The sequence below is a fragment of the Colias philodice genome, chromosome 19 (genome assembly GCF_061535455.1).
Source record: "Colias philodice isolate Cphi_HAF_F1 chromosome 19, ilColPhil1 Martin Lab GWU primary, whole genome shotgun sequence".
NCBI classification, from domain to species: Eukaryota; Metazoa; Arthropoda; class Insecta; order Lepidoptera; family Pieridae; genus Colias; species Colias philodice.
In genome coordinates this window covers 4,098,948-4,120,378 of record NC_143104.1, presented here as the reverse complement: position 1 = coordinate 4,120,378, position 21,431 = coordinate 4,098,948, and the positions used below count along the sequence as shown (strand labels likewise).

Sequence of the window (21,431 nt, the reverse complement as noted above, 5' to 3'; positions counted from 1 at the left end):
AAGTATACAGGTAAAAATAGTCCAGTCCATATTATTCAACACAAAACATTCTAAAAATACGTCAATATGTCAATATATCGTAGAGTATCTGGCACACATCTTTTCAGAAAATATGAGTTTGAAAATATACAAGACTTGGTTGAATAGGACCGTTTAGACATGGTTTAGACGTTGCGGTTGATACGGTCATTACATTTTATATGTATTTTATGTCTTCATAGAAATTTATCATGCAATTTATAGATTTTAATAATTAATTATATATACTTTAAACTATTTATATTTTGTTTAAGCCGCATAAGTGCGTGAGATAAAAGTAATCATAAAATAAAACATTGTTTAAGCAAACTCTATGTTAGAAAATACAGTTCATATAATATTATCTATACTAATATTATAAAGCTGAAGAGTTTGTTTGTTTGTTTGAACGCGCTAATCTCGGGAACTACTGGTCCGATTTGAAAAATTCTTTCGGTGTTAGATAGCTCATTTATCGAGGAAGGCTAAAGGGTATATATCATCACGCTACGACCAACAGGAGTGGAGCCACGGGGATGAAACCGCGCGGAGCAGCTAGTGAGTTATATCTAAAATTGAATCTTTCCTACGCATGTGGCTATGAAGCCAAGTTATCACTTAGCTTCATAGCCACATGGACAGAAACGATTGAATTAGAATTTTGTCAAAATAATGATAGCGCCTGAATATATAAACTATTCTCCATATAAAAATCAATTGGGCAGTCAGACACGAAGATTTTGATTTGGCCATTAAGTAAAATAATAAATAGGTCCAGTAAAATATCTATTATTAAAATCACGGAGATAGAACCGCTGATCTTCATACAGTCTTTCATTTGAAAATTGTACAACTCTTATTAACGAGACAATATTTGAGAGTACTTATGCAAGCGCAAGCAATTTATTAAATAAAATGTGTCTTAAAAGAAACTAGAAGAATCCTCCTTAAGATAAATCTTCCAAGCACTGTCAAAGTAAATTGATGTTATCTTTATAAATAAGAATTTCACTGAGAAGAGAACTGCTTATTTACGTATATGATTTATTCATAATTTTATTTAACCCATCGTTTCGAATACTTTACTGCTCTAATTTTTATATGTAAGTACTCGGGATGCACCCGCTACTTCGCTCACGTACTATTATGCAAAAGTCAAAAGGTGGATCCACAAGAGCGAGCAGCATCGCGAAGTAATTACCGCGCGAACTCAAACCAATTAGACCCATTATTTTACACATTTGACATTATTTGTCCAATTAGACTTCTTCTAGAAGCACTTTTGAATCGCCCTAACATAGTTTTACCGTTTACCACCGATTCGGAAAGCGGTCTACAAAGAAGAACCTGCAAGAAACTACGTAGTTGCTCTTTTAGAATAATGTCAATTTTACATAACATGCACATAAATCATAATAATGATACCAAAGAACTGTCCAGTGTCCTGCGGTTCTTAAGCGACTACGTTCCATGCTTTTTCATGCCTAGGTCTATATATGAACGTCTTTCCTCTTTCCTCGGCCAAAGCCAAGGCCAGAGCCACGGAAAAAGGTTCGCGAGGCTGCTCGCTCTGTGTGGACCTATTGAATAACCGTTGTCGGGCTATGAGTGATGAGCCAGAAAGCAAATTGCAGTAAATTTATCACACTTTTGATAAATGATAAATTACAATGTTTTTCATTAAAACGACAAAGATCTGTCACACAAAGTCCCATCTATTATTTCATTCTCAAGTTTAGTTTCCTTGACACAATTTAGCTTATATCCTACGCCAAGGTTCCAGCAATATTACAATAATTGAGATTCGACTCTATTAAAGTTTCAGTCTTGATGTAAATGTTCTAGATGAAAATACAGAATAGCCTTCGCATGAATAATAAGTATACAATCCGCCTATTTGGTCCAGTAATGACGTTTCAAAAGTGCTTCTAGAAGAAGTCTAATTGAATAAATAAATGTTTGTTTGAGTTTGAGTAATTAACGTTTGATCGAAGAACCGAGTTCGATTCCCGGTGGATAAAAACAAAAAAGTTAATCGTCTAGTAAGACAAGAGGCTGATTACGAACAAGCTCGTTAAGAAAATCGATCAATGAAACAGACGTGAAATGCATACTCAGCAACAAATGCTTTACTATAATAGAAACAAATTCAAAAGTATTTTACTTGTTCCTCTTAAGTGCTAGCTAAAAAAAACTTCTTATTTTTGTACCAACATGATTCATTTCTAGCAGATTCCTGGTTTAGACTTTTTGTCTTATAATAGTTCTGTCAAAATTTAACAATCTATATAGGAAGCGAGTATAGATGCTAGAGTTCAATTAAAATAATATTGTTTTCTTATAAGAATACAATGACAATAGTTTTATAAAACGTAAATGCGAACTTTTTTCAGTAAATATAAGTAGGATTCGTCAAAAACTCATATTTTATTATAATAATTCTCAATTTGTATGTAAGCAATTCAATTCTTTTCAACTATCAATCATACAAATAAAAAATAGCACCTCAAAGCCGTTACCAAACCAACTTTTTAGAGAATGTCGAATAAATAATAAATTCACCATAATATAAGGTATCCTTTCAAAAAATACCCTGTATAGAATAGGGTGTTTTTTGGATCATTACGTATTCAATGAACGCACTGATGATGTTTTGATATCGCTAGATGATATACTGTATTGGCTAAAATTTTTTCACAAAAAATCACAATAACATTTTTCCATAACATATATTTTAAGTGAACATCATAGTATGGACGTGGTATGGACCTTAAAAATTAAAATACTTAGTAGAAAAGAAATCTTTATAACGATGAATGATGAATTCATCGCGATTCGTACACTGGAACACAGGTATGGGGTCACGGACGAATTCTACCTATACCCGTGGCCCCGTTGTTGATGCGGCTTGACGGAATACAGTGGGGTTTTGGTCGGTAGGAATCCGACATAACCCACGGCCCTTTCCCCGGAAGCCGTGGGTACCTATGCAAGATTTCCCCACTTAAAAAAAAGGTACATGGTTTTAAGAATTAAATAACTAAGATTATAAATAAATATCCAATAAATCATGTGTACTCTTTACCGCCTACATTGAATCCGCATGCTCGAATTATTCAATGAATATTGAATGGAGATTACCAATGAATACAGTTGGTAATTAATATCTTTCTTCAAATTCAGGATTTGATAACAGACGGGGCAATCAATTGAATATTGTAAATTATTTATTAGCTTTATATTACCGTGGCTTGATTTGGTGAATAGGATTTATGTGAATACATATTAATAGCAATCCGAGAAATACCTGTTTTTGATACATTAGATGTATTATGTAAGAGTACCTATTATCATTCAAAGGCTTTTCTGTTTGTAATTTCTGAATGAACATGTTTTAGATACGAATAAATTTCTATATGAATAGGTATACAGGGTTACTGGTAATTAGGCCTTCCATATTATCCTTAATATCTCAAAAATGAGCCATTTCCGGATATACAATATACAGTCAAATTGTTGCAAATAACCTCCCCTACCACCTCTTAAAAGGATCCGGTCTAATTACCAGTAGCCCTGTATACCAGTTGTATTGTGCTGTAATATCGAAGTGAAGTACTTTTAGTCGTTATCGCATAAATATATTAGATTTAAAAGATAATAACGTCAAATGAGCACGTGCAACGTACAACGTGATATAATATTAAAATTGGTGAATAAAAGTATCGTAAGTTAGAAGTAATACCTAACTTTAATGAGTTAATTTTATATAGAGCAAAAATTATTATCTGCTCAGTATAAAATTACGTAATTAATTTAATACAGTAACTCCTAATTAAACATATTATTTTATAAAAGAGACACTTAAAATTGTTAACAAATAAACTTATTTTTATAACAATTTAAAGCACTTACAATAAATTTAATATCAAAGGATAATTGTGAAAATTTTAAGTCTCGTTGAAAAGCACTTTTAATATGAATAGAGTATTTGTGTCCATTGTTAATTTCCATTATCAATATAATAAATTAAATTCTAGATATTTCTGAGACCTAGTAAGAAGTTAGAAGCATTAGAATTTAATAATTTATTTCCCTACAAAACTCTATTATTACCGCGAAGAAGCCAAAGAAATATCACTGCGAATTGCGAAAGCCATTATAGTTAAATCATAGTTTCCAGAATATTCCACATGGCTCTCTTTAATGAAATAATTACATAGAATTTCGGAATAAATTGTATTTAATGGCGACTGAACATATTGTTATTTAAAATTTAGCTGTGCCCCGTGGTTTTACCCGCATTGCTCTGCTTCTATTGGTCTTGGCGTGATGCTAATGAGCCTTAATAAATAAATAAATAAATATACCTACAAACGGGCTATATAAAACTGAGATAAATTTTCAAATCAGACCCGTAGACGTAGTTCCTAAGATTAGCGCGTTCTACCAAACAAAGAAACAACCTTTCAGCATTATATTAATATTATATATTATATAGATTACTACTAAAACTAGATTACTACATTAAAACAGTACTAGCGAATAGAGAACACAATTATATACTTCTATAATACTAGTTCTAACTTTGCAGAATACAGAAGGCTACAGCTATATGCACCACGTAGACTGTTAATTACTTTGCTCAAAGTTGAGTTACATTGAGAAGTCACAACTTCGCTAACTAGACTGCTAACAAATCCAAAGAAAAACTAGCCGTACATGAAATTATAAACCCACTTCCAGAGAATATTTCTCTGTTTTAAAGTTAGGTATCGATATCGAACTCTTAATTTATCTCGCGAAGTCGGCCTTGTGGCTAAAGAGCAGATTTTTCTATTTTACTGAAAATACAGTCGAGAAAATATAGCCTTTTGTAAATAGTCTGATTTTCTTTTAAATAAATAGCACACTGGTATCTTTTTGTGTCTGGTTTACTCGAGTATTAGGTATTTAGAAATAATCAATAAATAAATAAAAAATACAAATACATACTTTGTATTATCCAGTCTCCCTGTGAAACACAATTTGAATTGTTCAAAATATTATGTTGGTTCAAATCGTCGATATGTAATGTGTAGCATACGCTTTTAAATTTCGTTAAAATATAGGTATTTAATTTCCAAAAATAGGTGTTTCTATGGATGTAAGATGCGTTGGATAACTTATAAACGAATGTTAATTTTAGAAATATGTATTATTTCTATGAATTTATGGAAGTCATAGAAATTCAATGATTTGTGCGAGACTAAGAGTTTTCCAAAGTTAACCAAATAGTAGACCTTGTTCGCTTATTACAAGAATTGGAAAACTTGGAATGAATGCCAATTTTAGAAAACATGATAAATCTATGTATTATTTACCTACAGAAATCATATAACTGTTTTACTTTATGAAGTTTGACATATATTTTTAATCAGAACTTATAAAATAACTTTACATGAGTTTACGATGACCTAGTTTTCTTTATATTGTTTGAGTAGAGCTATTCTTGAGATTATACATCGCTAAGGTCGTTTTCTAAAGGCCCCTATAAAATTAATATTTTGTAACCCAATATTCATAATAAGCTATTGTTGTATTTTAATTTGAACCTTATTCATCCCAAGAAGAAAATTTGTTATTTATGTGATCCAATTTTTTAATAAGCACTGTCTATATCGATATTTTCCACAATATCTCTTCGAAAGAAATATACATATAAGCAATATTTTTAAAGTGAAACTTTTATTACATCGTCTCAAACTTTTTGGTCTGTGTAGCGCATGTCGCGTACGTATCGCGGCTGCCGAGTAGGTATACCTACTCGGCAGCCGACCGTCACGTGACATGCGCTACACAAAGCAGTGTTCGGAACCGTTCGAACAGTTTCACTTTTACCGTGGTTTCATAAAACCTCACAAAATTTTTTATTTTTAAAATTTCACAAAACGTTGCTAGCTCATTGACTGTACGTTAGAGTGAAAAAAGATATATTTTTGTGAGAGTGAAAGATTCCACGAACTTGCTTAGTGTAAATGTTTTGGTAACTAGAGGAAAAGACATAAACATAACTATCAACTAGTCATGCCAAAAGTTTTATTTGACAATTTCTGTACTAGCGTCTTTAGTAAACTCGATTTTGTTTGATTTTTAAAAGTTCACTTTGTTACGCTACGTTTATGTACACTAATATAATATACTTACTTTGTAATTTACCAAAAATAAATAAAAAACACATTTTGGACATAAAAAATATATTTCATCTTAGATTAACCAGCCTTTTCGCTTTTTCCTCATTGATAATATGATTGATATTTCCATAAATATCATTCGTTTGCGATTTAATAATCCTATGAATTCAATGCTCATACAAGTATGTTCAAACATGTCAGAGAGCTTGAAACTCACGAAATTAATGTTTGCTACATATTGTACATAACAAGATGATTCCCTCCTTTGACTGTGAAAGTGATTCTTAGAAGTATTTATAGATCAATAAGAGCATTTAGCCGTCTCAACTGATTCCTTCTATTTAAAAGGTCAGAATGAAACGAATGAAACAAAATGCTATACAGGGTGTAATCGTTAAGTGTGCACAGGCGATTATTCCGTAACTATTGCAGATATAAAAAAAACTTTAAACTGATATCGAAAGTACTTAACCTAATGAGTAAAATGGCCATAATAAATTTTTAAAAATAATACGAGAAATATCCAAAAATGTTACATTAAACGCTCTAAATAATCTTCCCTTCGAATTTGCGAAGTAATTAAAGCAGAAAACCAAAAAAAGAAAGAAAAAGCTAAAATCTTTCATATTAAATGTACTTGGCATATTCGTATCTCATACTAAATGTATGGAAGGGCTTCAAGTTAATTTTTTAGATATTTCTCGTTTTATTTTTAAAAATTTATTATGGCCATTTTACTCATTAGTTTAAGTACTATCAATATCAGTTTAAAGTTTTTTGATATCTGTTATAGTTACGGAATAATCGCCTGTGCACACTTATCGAATATACTCTGTATAAAATTTTATTAAGTTATTCAAAATTACTGTAGATACCTACACGCGTTAGACTGTAAACGTGATTTATTCATTTTTATTATATAGACCGCAAATACACAATTACTAGCATGTTCGTTGTGTATATATGTTAAAAAATACGTGGTATACCACATAATTTTTTATTGTCCTCATTGCATTCGTTGCTTGGAAGAAATTGCGTGTTATATATAGCATAAAGCCGCCTTTTGCATCAAATGTCCATTTTAAGTAAAATTTTCTTTTTTTGCATGCAATAAAGTTTTTAAATAAATAATATTCAAACACGCTCGTTACGTTCAACTTCTCAAAAACTCTTTCCAAAACTACGTATCTATTCCATAATGATATAATTTTTATACAATGTTCAATAAATCCTACATACACAATCATATATGAACACGATAATCGACATGTTTTATTCATAACTTCGCCTAAAACGATTCAAATGTTACACGTGTAAATGGCTAAAATAACACTTGGAAAAAAAATTAATATTAAAAAGCACTCTATCTTCTCTGTTTATGTGTTTAAATTGTATTTAATATTTTATAAGAAACGCTTTCTTTTAGGTTTACTGCAGTAACACATATTAAAACAAAAAGATGAGGCACAGCTAGTGATATCTATATATATAAAACTCAAAGGTGACTGATATAGTGATCTATCAACGCACAGCCCAAGCCACTGGACGTATCGGGCTGAAATTAGGCATGCAGGTAGATGTCATAACATAGGCGTCCCCTAAGAAAGGATTTTAGAAAATTCATCCCCTAAAGGGGTAAAATAGGGGATAGAAGTTTGTATGAAACGTTTTATTCCTTGGATGTATTTGCATGAAATTGGGCATGTAGATAGATCATATGACGTAGACGTTCTGTTAAGAATTTTTTTTTTAAATTCATCCCCTAAAGGTGTAAAATAGGCAATAGAAATTTGTAGGAAACTTTTTATTCCTTTGATGTATTTGCATGAAATTGGGCATGTAGATAGATCTTATGACGTAGGCGTCCGGTAAGAAAAGATTTTCGAAAATTCATACCTTTAATCTGCTTAATAATATATAAAAGTCAAAGATGACTGATATAGTAATCTATCAACGCACAGCCCAAACCACTGGACGGATCGGGCTGAAATTTGGCATGCAGGTAGGTATCCCCTAAGAAAGGATTTGGATCAATTCTACCCCCAAGGTGATTAAATAAGGGATGAAAGTTTGTATGAAAGTTAAGTATTTACATACGCTAAACAAAAGTACCAAAGCCGCAAAAATATACCTAATTAATATTAATACTTCTTAACGCGAGCGAAGCCGCGGGTAAAAGCTAGTAGGTAATAAATAGGATGAAAATTAGAAGTTAGTCTGAAAAACATTTATATTTAAAATTAAATAACATTATCTATTATGAATTTGAATGTCGGATTTTGTTTGTACCCGATTTTATTATATTATATAAATATTAATTACCTATATATTAACATAGCTTATTATAGGTATCCATCCAAATTACCTACATGATCAACTCAAGTCATTTTAGATTAAAACTATTTAATTCATTATTTTATAAACTTACATTATTCGCAAGCTCACATAGCTCATTTTAACCATAAATTGTCAGCTTATTATTTCTGTGTTATTTCCGCCCCTTATACTCAAGACAACCCAATTTACATAATCAAATAATGTCACAGTATTATAACTACTAGCTTTATACTACTGCTTCCCACATGTTTCCACTAATAATTTATACCAGGATATCTCTGCATATAATATATATCTGCATATAAGAGAAAGTTCACATTCTAACTATCGCGTATATAGTCATGGCTTGTTTCGGCTTCTGCGTGGTATTCTGTTAAACAACTTATCCAGACTGTAATCTATCTATGTACCAAATTTTATACAAATCTGATCCATCTGATACATCCATACATACCTACACGACATTCGTGTTTATTATTTAAGGGGCGATTTGTCAATCCTTGGTTTAAACTTACCTGTACAATAAAGTATAACATGACGTTGAGTATAACACAATAATATAAAAATGTCACGTCGAAACTTATAGTTGGGCAATAGAACGGATTTTTGAAATTGTTGTGTAATACGTTATTGGACGAATAAACTTTAACTAAGGATTGAAAAATCACTCAGTAATATAAGGAAAAATAAAGCGGATAACATATTTTTAATTAAACCATTCTGTCATACGTCAGTCAGTTCACGCAAGTAGAGATTTCGCTACAAAACGTTTGCTTTTATTTAACTTTATATAACAAGCCACTGGCTTAACTTCATGAAAGAAATGATGAACTTTCGAGATTTAAAAATTCATTTCATACTTTTTAGATTATCTTGCTCTGAAGCTTGTCTTAAGTTTTTCAAACAATTAAACTTGCAATTTCTTTGTATTTTCTTTTGTACGCACAGTATATCATATTTTTGCATTAAACTTTGGTTTCTGTTATATTTAAGACTATAAGACGTAGCTGGAAACAACTGGAACCAAATTGCACGACTTATGATGCGAGGCATCAGAGAGTGCTTTACGATCGAAAAATTTTTTTCGCCTCATTTTTGCAGCTATTCTTATTATTATAGCCTTGTTAGTTCACGGAATCAAGATATTTTGCATACTATTGTCGAGATAATTTAATGGAGATTAATCCCATACTTTTTAAAAATTGATTTACTTCAATAGAATTGGAAAAAAACACCGAAATAGGTCAAAAAATTTTCCTGTCCGTCATGTGTGAAACCTGAAAACAATAACTTGTGAAAAAATCCATCATTTGAGTTAATTTTTTTTTTAATATTCTAATCGACGATTGTAGGTCACTGAATGCGAATGATTAATTAATTCAGTGTCGTTTAATTGCAATTAATAAAAAACGAAAACTACAATAAGTTTTTTCTTTTTTTTATATATTTCATAATTAAATGAGCATTATGAGTCGTGCACTTTTGGATTTTCCAAACTTTTATTCATATTCAAGTCGATAAATATGATATTTGATCAAAATATAAAACTACATACTTAAGATCTTAATCAAACTTTTATCCCGCGAAAATATCTTTAATATATATCTGAAAATATATTTGTATTTAAAAAAACTCTGTCAAGATAAAGTATTTTTAAAAGCTATACCAAAATAGGACCAGATTTTTGGAACATTCTCATATCATAATATACTAAGCTGTCACATGACGTGAAATAATCCCAACTGACTGATACGACACACGCTCTCGACCTTGAAAGCCTTAAGTACGCAGAATAGATAAAAATATATTCTTGTACTTCTTAATATTATCTAATATATTAAACATTAAAAATGCATTTGATTAATATTATTAAATATTGTGTGCTTTTAAGATATTATATACAGAAAGAATATTAGAATTTCGATTGCTGTTGCGAGATCGTGAAAAAACTTGAGCTTTTAGAAAAGCTACTATGAGAAGAAAACGCATAAAAAAATATACAATTATTCAATTTAAACTAAAGTATAATATACTATCTAAATAAAGCAGAATAAAATTTATAATTAAATTAAATAAAAATATTTTGGGTCGGCTTTAGTGTGAAATGACATCACACTAAAGCGGACACAAATTCCGTAACTATAAGGGCCGGCGCCCACTGCCGGCACGGCACGGCATGGCACGGCAGAGCATCCCGCGGCGTGCAATGGCATCCCGCGGCGTGCAGTGGCATCCCGCGGCGTGCTGCGTGATCCCGCGGCATTCAGTGGCATGCCGTGGCATCCTGCTAAAAGCCCCACTAATGCTGCATAAGTTTCAACCTTATTTCAACTAGCTAGCAAAGTGACGCATACGCCTCGCGGGATGCAATGGCGCGCCGCGGCATTCCTTGGAATGAAACAGCAAGACACGTCATGCCGCCGCATCCTGCGGCGTGCCGCGTCATGCTGCAGCATCCTGCGATACGTCGCGGCATCGTGGCATCGAAATAAAGTAACTTGAATTCTAAACTGATTGAAATAAGATTCAAAATAACTTCATTAGTAATAAAATCCTCTGCCCTGCCATGCCACGCCGTGCCGGAAGTGGGCGCCGGCCCTAAATCATGTATAAATGTAATTTAGGAAACGTCAAGCTACAATTAAAGTGTACGTCAAGCGATCACTTAAGTGCTCCAACTTAAGTCTAACTTAAGTCTAACTTTTTGTCCCAGTGCGGGTTATCACCCTTCAAGAACTTAAACTAATTTATTTTTTCCGGAAGTCGCTCAATGCTTTCTATTGTATTATTTTTAGTTTACCTTATTTTAAGAAGATCTTATACAATTTGTATTTACAGTGCATATAAAAAAGATCATGTCAATTAGTACATATTTAATAAATATCTATACTAATATTATCAAGCTGAAGAGTTTGTTTGTTTGAACGTGCTAATCTCGGGAAATACTGGACCTATTTGAAAAATTATTACGGTGTTAGATTCACATTTATCGAGGAAGGCTATAGGCCAGGTATATATCATCTCACAGCACACTCTCAACAGCTAGTAATTGATAAGTTTGTCTGCCTGTTTTGTTGAACATACATACCGATTTGTATGCGGTTTCTAAAGACATTCTCGTAAATAAAATAATAACGTTTTTTAAATTTAATTGATAAGTTTGTAAAATCTATTCTAGCCATTAAATTCGTTAAAAATAATAAATTTACTAAATATGTGAATAAGCGCTTACATGTCTAGACATAAGCAAACCTAATTTTTATTTAGGTAATTTAAAAAAATTTAAACCAACCTCCAACGGTATCACAATGAAGGTAACTATCAGGTCTGCGATGACCAAATGTGTCATCAACAAGTTGACCCTTGACTTCCTCCGCCTCGACCGAATAAGGGCAATGAACACAGCTATGTTACCAGCAGCTCCAACCAAAAACAATGCACTATATATCCCCACCACAAAACCCTGGTCTGAAGTTAGAACTGTCTCTTGCTCAGGGTCCGTAGCATTCATTATAAAATCCATGTTAAAATATTCCCAAAATTTATGATCTGTGTCCCACGTCTTATTCATCTTAACACTATTGTTCGGTCTGACATTCCTTCACTGCAACTCTCACGGCACTTCATTTAAAGTGTTTGCAAACAGGTCAATTGTACGCACACAATAGCGAAATTATATTGCATTAAATCACTGTCACATAAATATCCGAAATTTCTTTATTCTATTTTATGGAATTACTTTTTTATTTAAAAAAATAATTGCTGTGATAACACTTCGTAAAGTAAATCACGCGTAGCGGGCCTACGACGCGGCCGTACTTCGTAGCAGCGTAGCGGACTATGCCGCCTACGGCTACGAAATACGTATGAACTTCGTAGCGACAATACACTTCAAAGCTAATCAAAGCTCAATTGTTACGATTTCTGTTATCAATGCAATTTACAATTGTGAAATATCATTAATGCAAATTTGGAAATAAAATTATTTAAATAAAGTAATTATATAAATAAAATAATTCTGAAAATTTTAATTATGTAAGATTATGAAAATTAACAATGGCATATGCCATAAATTAATCATTACATAGTATAAAACAAAGTCACTTTCTCTATCCCTATGTCCCTTTGTATGCTTAAATCTTTCAAACTACGCAACGGATTTTGATGCGGTTTTTTTTAATAGATAGAGTGATTCAAGAGGAAGGTTTTAGTATATAATTTATTAGGTTTAAGTCAAAGCGGGCGAAGCCGCGGGTGGTAAGCTAGTATTATATAATAGTTGAATCAAGAACCATTTATTACCGCAGTTATCGAAGCCGATTCTGTATTTCCCATTTCCTTATAGCTGTTCTATTATTGTCATACCTGTTGCTATTATAAACTTCTTATAATAACAACATATAAACACCAAATGATTTAATATCGTACAAGCCAGAGCCAAACCTCCTTTCTAAGTTCCACCCCGGAATCGAACCTGTCCTAGGTTCGATTCCGGGGGTTCCGATTTCTCAATTACAGACTACAGGAGCTTACTACTATACCGTAGTTGACCGACTTGGTAAATGTAATAACTTCTTACATAAAATATTATTTAAGTACTTCTTAAGCAGTTTAAATGATAAAATATTTGACCCTGCCTTCCAAGCCAGAGGTCGTGGGTTCGATTCCCACCCGGGGCAAATATTTGTGTGATGAACATAGATGTTTGATCTGTGTCTGGGTGTTAATTATATCTATATAAGTATTTATTTAAATTATATATGTATGTTTATCAGCCATCTGGTTTCCATAACACAAGCGAAAGCTTAGTATGGGATCAGACTGTGCCGTGTGTGAAAATTGTCCTGAAATATTTATTTATTTAATATAAACTTAGATTCTAAGAAATGCGCTGTAAGAGATTATTAATTCCAAGATATGAGATTAATCTCTACATTTTTGCGGAACTTGAAACATAAATTGTAATAAAATTCTTAATAAAAAAATTGGTTGTTTGTAAAGTAGGTTTACGATCGAGATGTTTACGTGATAACGTCTTATTGGTGGCAGTGCTCGAGATGAGACGGGAGATCGGTCCGTCTCTCTCTCGTTATACCTGCGATCGCGCTCGTGAGGTTTTGGTGTGACACAAGTTTCTGAACATGTCACCCGACTAAAACGATTTTAAAAACGTTATCACGTTAAAAAGTTAAATTTAAAATGTATCTATAAATCTTCAAGATTTATTTCAATCACCTTACTATATTCATAAGGAAATTTCCCGAAGATATTTATTTTAGTTGTAAAAATCAAATGCGTTTGACGTATCAAAATCATCGTTTAATAAAACAAAATATTTTTCCTCCGACCGCCGCCTTGGTACAGTGGTTGACGCGTGAGCGTAGCACCGAGGGGTTCTGGGTTCGATTCCCGGCGGAGACGATGAAAAAAAATGTCTCGATCTGGCAGGACACAGAAGGCTGATCACCTACTTGTCCCTAAAGAAAATCAATCAGTGAAAAAGATGTATAATGCCCCTTACTCCCTAGTGGGGGGGGGGGCATTAGGCATATGGAAATTCACTAATAAATATTTTTGCTTCGGTTGGATTTGTTTGTTAATTACGGAAATTTTAGATAATATAGATGAAGAAGGGAAAGAGGTTAAGCTTCTGGTACTGACAGATTTTATATTAAGCATAATTATTATCAACAACGTGATCCTTTTATACAGTGAGGAAATTTTCGATGGGCCCTTAAGGGGAAATTACTTGAAATACTCAAGATAGAAAAATTTGCTAACAAACATTCCTTTATTGGAAACATTCCTTTATTTTTAAAAAGAAATAGAACTGCAGTCAAAGATTTTCGAACATTCACTTGCTTCGTCCGGGAAGGGCGCGTTCCCGCTATGTCGTAACGACTAATTTATCGTTCGACGACTGTCGTCTCTACCTGTTCCCATTATAACGATTGTTTGTCGTCAACATTTTTTATCGTTTAGCGACTGTCGTATCTAGCTGTTCCCATTGGATCGCGACGACATTTTATCGTTTCCTGGCAGTCGCTTTGTCGTTTACACATCATCAGCAAGTTACAAATCTAGTCGCCTCTGCCTTCGCTTGGTGATTACTAGTGCGTTTACTCTCCTGAATTCAATGGACGTCATAGAGTTGCCGTCCACGATTTTTTTATCGTTTTACGACTGTCGTGCTTGCCGTTCCCACTGTCCCGACAAAGTGTCGTCACTGCAAAAACTGTCGTAGACGACAGTAAATTGTATCGTTCTAAATGTGAACACCTCCATTTAAACATATAAGCCACGACACTTAAAACTACACGATTATCTGTCGTCACGACACGGTGGGAACGCGCCCGAATCGAACTAACTAAAAATTAAAAAAAATATATTCTTTTTTATTTTTTTTATTCAAATCGATATAAATATTCTATACCATTATATCCGTAAAATATTCAATTTTTAATTTTACAAGCAACATACTAGAATAATAGTGTTTTATTTTTTAGTCCAATCAATAGATTTCGTGTAAATCGCAAATTCTTATTACCAAACCAAAAACATACGCATGTGTGCGTGAACGCCTGTGCACCGACAGTACCGGCCGAATTGTTTGTTTTTATTGTAGTGTCCATTTTACTTACTTTAAAACTGATAAATTATTTGTAATTTTGTAAATTGTTGTAAATATTAAGTATGGGAAATAAAACAAAACCCGTCAAGAGGACTAAAATCTGTCTAAAATCTAAAATCGTGATCTCCATCAACCGTCGCGTCGTCGATTGTGTTAATGTATGCGCGAGTCACTCAAGTTCAGCTAGCTCTTGTAGTCCTCTTAAATATTAAAGATTCCCGCAACCTCATTTCATGTATCGATAAATAAAGATATTAAACGCAAATAAAACTAACCTTTGATTAAATTCCAAAACATGTTTATTTCTTCAATTTGACTGAGTAACATCTCAACTACATCCTTTTCTATGAATCTATCGCTTTCATCTTAATACCTAAGAAGTCTTGTGGATACAGTTACAGAACGAATAGATACATTTTCATAATTATTGAAGTGAAACTTCTTTAGACGCGTTGAGAGTAAAATTTCAAGGTCGCGTCATGGTAGTACCGTTACGTCATGGAGTATGACGACGAATTTGGTATCTTTGAATAATGAATACCGACTGTACCGACCGTACCGATGACCGAGCTCACATTTAATCTATATTTTTATGCTTTATGAATGATATATTAATTTCATTAAATCATATAAAATCTAATTTATCCAAAGCTGTAAAATTACACACGATTATAATTAAATCCTTCAAAAGGATTTTCCTTGTTAAATTAGATTTCTCAATTTTGAGAGATGTCATTTGAGCTAAATAACGAGCACCTTTTAATTTTTGCTAAAAGTTAGGCCCTCCTCCCATTACGATACGCACAGGCGATTCAAGTATCCTGCAAGTCTCGTAGACCAGTCGCCGCGGAGTATCTCACATACATTTGTATGATTGTAGGCTCGCACACTACGCTACCGGTAGCCTTCACGTCCGCGACTAGTAGTGCACGACTCACCGTGTTGGTCGCTTTTGCGTCGCGTCTCGCGCGTATCTCTTCGGTAGAAAGATAAAAATTTCTTATCATCATGTTGTAGTTCTCGAGCGGCTACAAAAACTCTACAATTTATGTTTCTTTCAATATATGGATGAATCCAGTACCTACTTCCTACTTTTACGTCGTCACTGGAATCGCTCGACATAACGTCCGTCCAGAAAAACGAGGCATAATAATGATGAATTTAGTCATTTTTTAGTCGCATAATATGCGAGCATCGGGTAGCGAGCAAATGTCTAACTAGTATTCTACTCGAGTAAGTATCGTATTCTAGAAGCATTGTAATGGGAGAAGGGCCTAAGATATCAAATTAAATTTAACTTTACTCTCTACTGTGATAACAACCACGTTTATCAATGATGATTTATTTATCAGTATTTTATTTATGTTAAAATGTACTTTCTTGTTTCTCTATAATTATATTCACACATTTAACATTTAAAAAATAACGTAGTGTGAAATAATAAAATAAAATGTGAAAGATAAGACAACGACTCGTTTTAACTAGTCGTTGTCTTATCTTTCTTTGGTGTATTTTTTATTATATTTTAATATATCTAATAAAAAATACACCAAATTAATTTGTATGATGTTCTAATTCTAGAAATACAAATTACGCAATTGAAGCGAAAAATTCGAAATAACAGCATACGATAATAAATTAATTCACCAAGCAAAAACTTATTTTGTAAAAAAAATAAAAATGCACGATCCTTAGGAATCTACTATAATTTTACTTAATGAGATCTGGAAATATCTAATGAGGCAGAAACCGAATTTTCAACTCAATTTACATATTCTTCATAAGACAGGTAGATGATTGGAATTCAAAGTGGAAACTTTCGGATAAAAATTCAAAATACACGATTTTATCAAACTCTTAGATCAGCAAATCAATAATCACTACATGGTATAAAACAAAGTCGCTGTCGCCGTCTATCTGCCTATGTATGCTTGTGTTTAAAACTACGCAACGAATTTTTGATGCAGTTCTGTTTAATTGATAGAGTGATAGAGTTTATAGATAAGTAGGTGTTTGATTTCTTATATTTGTATAGGCAGATTTATTTACAATTTTGTTTGAACTTTGCGTTTAAATATTGGTTTGTTTATCACTTGTTTTAATGACTTTCTATTATCAGTCAGTTTGACATTCAATTAGATTATAATATATTTGTACTTCATATACAGGGTATATATAGACCTTATATTATGCGCTTATGTAAAAGGCCTATTCGGCTTATATACCTATACTAAGTGTACACATTTGTTGCTGCTGTATATAATGAGGCTTCAAACATTAATCACAAAAAATATAGTATAAAATACCTACATTAAAAATCAAATACATCACAAAATAGAGAAATGTATTTATAGTACCTTATTCAATTTTTTTATATAAGTACTGCGTTGCCACTATTTTGCCAATGTCACGCTGTATATAAAGATAATTAAAGATTTATAAGTTTATACTAATTTCTAACAGCCTACAATAGGGTTGTTGAGGATTCCTCTTCCGCTTTCTCATAATGCGGAAGTTCCGCAATATTTTGGGTTCCTCTACCGTTACCGCATCCTCAAAAATGAAAATAAAAAAATCCTCTTCCGCTATCGCTTCCTCAAAATTTAGAGGAAATTTATGAGGATGCTGATCCGATCGGGCGGCGAATTTACAAAGCCTATTTAAACTAATATATGTATGTATTTGAGTTACGAGTCGGACTCTACTAACGAATAAGAGTAGAGTCTTACCGCCATATTTATATCTGCGCCTAACACTTATCTCTAAACATAATAATATAACATTTTCTCTCATAGGTAGGTACTCAGAAGAAACATATTTTACCAAAGATATCAAAATGATGAATCGAATGTCAAAAGTCATTTTAAATTAAAAAACAAACAAGTTGTTTAAGCTTACATAATATTATCTACCAGTTAGTTTTTTTTTTGTGGAAATCGCCTAATGTCGCTTCTGGCACTGAGATAGATTAGGTTTTTTCGAGTAATATGCATAAACAAAAGCTCATCTGAGTCCGGCTCGTGACTCAAATAGTATAGTACTTAGAGGCTTTGTAAATTCGCGATCGGGCGAGCTAACCTCCCCCAACATCAATATGTACAGACAGGAGAATGGCTTTTGTTTTAATTTTTAATTTTGATTATAATTTCCTATCATCCTCATCCTCATCCGCTTCCTCATCCGCATCCTCTTCCTCAAAAAAATATCCTCTTCCTCATCCGCATCCCCTAAATTTGTGTGTGAAAATTCCTCTTCCTCCTCCTCTTCCTCAAAATCACTTCCTCAACAACCCAAGCCTACAAATTATCATACGTGTGTCCTTAAGATTATACACCAATATAACTGATAGACCTTAATGTCAGCAGTCTGTAAATCTCAGCACTGTCTGGAAGTATTAGAGAGAGGATTATATCGCTAACTTGGCTTGGATTTAAAGTTCCTATACCTATTACAGTAAAGACTACATTGAAATAAAAGAAAGTTAGGGGAAAGGGGCCTAAAGTGGGCACAGAGCCTAAAGCGGGCACTCAGTATAGTATCGGAATTTTAAATAATGGCACGCGCGCGACTCGTGAGCACGATCCCCGCACCCCTCCCACCTTGCGGCAGTCGTTGGATTCTCTTGCGAGCACGCATTTACAAGCTGCAACAAATAAATGTTTTTCGACGATTTTTTTAAAATATTGCAAGGTATGTAATATGTGTTCTTTTTATTTTGGTGTTTACAATCCTTTAACCAAAATTTGTTAGTTATTTAGTGGCTATCTGGCCATATTTTGGTTCCATAAAAATCCACGTGTCTAAAAATTTTGAGGTAGAATTTCGTCTGAACCTTTCAAATGTCGAAAAAGGCAAAGCGGGCAGGGTAAAGCGGGCACGCGCCCGCTTTGCCCCGTCCGCTAAAATGTTACATTCCTTTGTTAATTTCCTTTCAGATGACCGCTTATAACCGGCGTAAATATAAGCGTAAAACTTCACAAGCCTCATGGCAACGCTCAACTATGCAGCAAGCAAAACGAGAAGTGCAAGAGTTAGGGAAACCTGTCAAAAAAGTAACAATTAAAAATGGGATTCCAAGAACGACATTGCATACATCTAAATCGGGTTCGTGTAATGTAAAGCTTGGTAGGTTTACTACTGTCTTTTCTACGGAACAAGAAATTGAGCTTTTGGAATACGTATTCCACATGGACTCTTCATTTTACGGGCTGTCTAAACAAGAATTTTTGGAACTTGTATACCTACCTACCTATTTTAGGATTTATAAATAAATAAATATATAAAATAATTGTATCGCTTATTAGAGACTAAATAATGATAGACTGTAAACAGGGCGTTATTTTTTTAAATATTATTTCAGATATATCTGGAAATATTGTACCTAAAAGTTTAAAGTTCCTAAGAAGTTCCTTTGTTTCATATATACATTTAAAAATAATTGTATGACTGTTTGAAATACATAACTTATAAAATATTTTTGTGTCTTTTACTCTATTTATTATATATATTATTTGTGGCTGTATATTTTGAAATCTACTGTTTAAATCCAGGCCTGCCCGCTTTACCCAACTACTGCCCGTTTTGCCCTAAACGAAAGCCCGCTTTAGGCCTCCCCTTCGGGCAAAGCAGGCAATCGTAGGCTTTTAGTAATCTGTTAATAATTATTATATACGTTAACTTTTGACAAATTTAACCACTTAGCATTCAAAAGTAGTTATTAATGGAACTTTTGGCAAAAAAATAAATGGATTAACTTCTTTTCAAACTTCATTTTTTTTAATTTTTCGGTAAGGCCTTTGGGCCCTTCTCCCCTACTACATTTTAAGAGTAAGGAACTATGCCGTCGTATTCTGTAATCATATTATCATAAATGCAACAGGTATTCTATCCAGGTCGCCGGATCCTTTATTTAAATATACTTTTCTCTAGGGGAGGCATAATACCTATCTAGTAAAGGAGACTGAGATGACGAATATTCAAATGTGTGATTATTCAAATTTTCATAGGCGTATTAATTGCTAGAGTTAATTGAACAATTTTTTTTTAAAAGGCACCCGTCATCACAGGGTGTTCGCGCCACCTCTGGATTATAGTCCAGAGACATTTTGTGCTTTTATTTTTTAAATACAATAAAAAAAATTAAAATACAATAAAAAATACAATATAAAATAATACTTTAAACAAGATAAAAAATACTGGTATAAATTACAATAAAATGACTAAATAAGTACAATAATTGCTTAAAAATACGATAAAATAAAATAAATGACCAATTTAATAAAAGACGGCACAAAAACACTCAACTTAATCCTATATCACAGTAAAAGAGCTAAAACTAATATCACACACTATTCCTTTGGTTGACTACGACTACAATATTTCTACAATATCGTAGGAACGCATCCCTACACTTGTCCCCCAGGGCAGAAGGCAGATTCTCACCCGTCATCGCCATGCCCAATTTCTGCTCAATAGCATATCTATGGCTTGCAAAAATTGGGCACTCCAGTAACAGGTGAGGAACCGTCTCCTCAACTCCAGGCTGACATAGACACGACGGATTATCCTTCAGCTTGAATCTGTTCAAGTAGAAGGCGAATCCGCCGTGACCAGTCAGTACTTGTGTGGTGTGGTGTAGGTTCGACTCGTTAGCTCAGCGGTGAGAGCATCCAATTTATAACTACGCACGTTCATTTAATCTCCTATCTATGTATTGAATGCATTAACAACGTCAACGTTGCAGCTATTAATACCTACAATTAATACCTATTATCAATCTAATAAATTTGTGAAAAGCGGCGTATAATACAAAGAAACAGTTGATAAATATAATCTTTAGCATTATTTTTCATTCCACTATCGGCGTTATCAATAAAATCAGTTTAATATTATCAATTATTGGTATTGTCTTGAACGTCGCAGTGGTTTGAATATTTCGCATAATTTATTTATTTTTATATATGTTAATTCAAAATAATAAAAGATTTGTGAGTGCTTTCTTTGTTATCGGACTATTATAAAGTCAACGGTAAGTTATTATTGTCGATTAGTGATGAAATTGTGTGATGATCGAAGTACCTAATCGAATCTAGTGTGCATAACTTAATAAATTATAATGAGATAATAACACCATTTGCATAAATAATGGGCGTGAATGTACTAATAGCATTTGAATAGTTAAATGTATTATTGTGTTGAATACACCGTTGTTTACACATTTATTTATGCAGCTATGGATATATCACTTGACCTTTAATAATTGTTGAGATAAGGAT

General features: G+C 32.9%; 1 protein-coding gene across 1 annotated transcript in view; it reads right to left on the bottom strand.

The window, feature by feature from the left end:
- The window catches only part of LOC149479894 (adipokinetic hormone/corazonin-related peptide receptor variant I-like), a 64,691-nt gene extending 52,595 nt beyond the window's left edge, over positions 1-12,096 (bottom strand). The window contains exon 1 of the mRNA XM_089707641.1: positions 11,818-12,096. Within this exon, the coding sequence (XP_089563767.1) occupies positions 11,818-12,096 (279 nt within the window). The remainder of the gene's footprint in view (positions 1-11,817) is intronic.
- Positions 12,097-21,431: the final 9,335 nt, after the last annotated feature.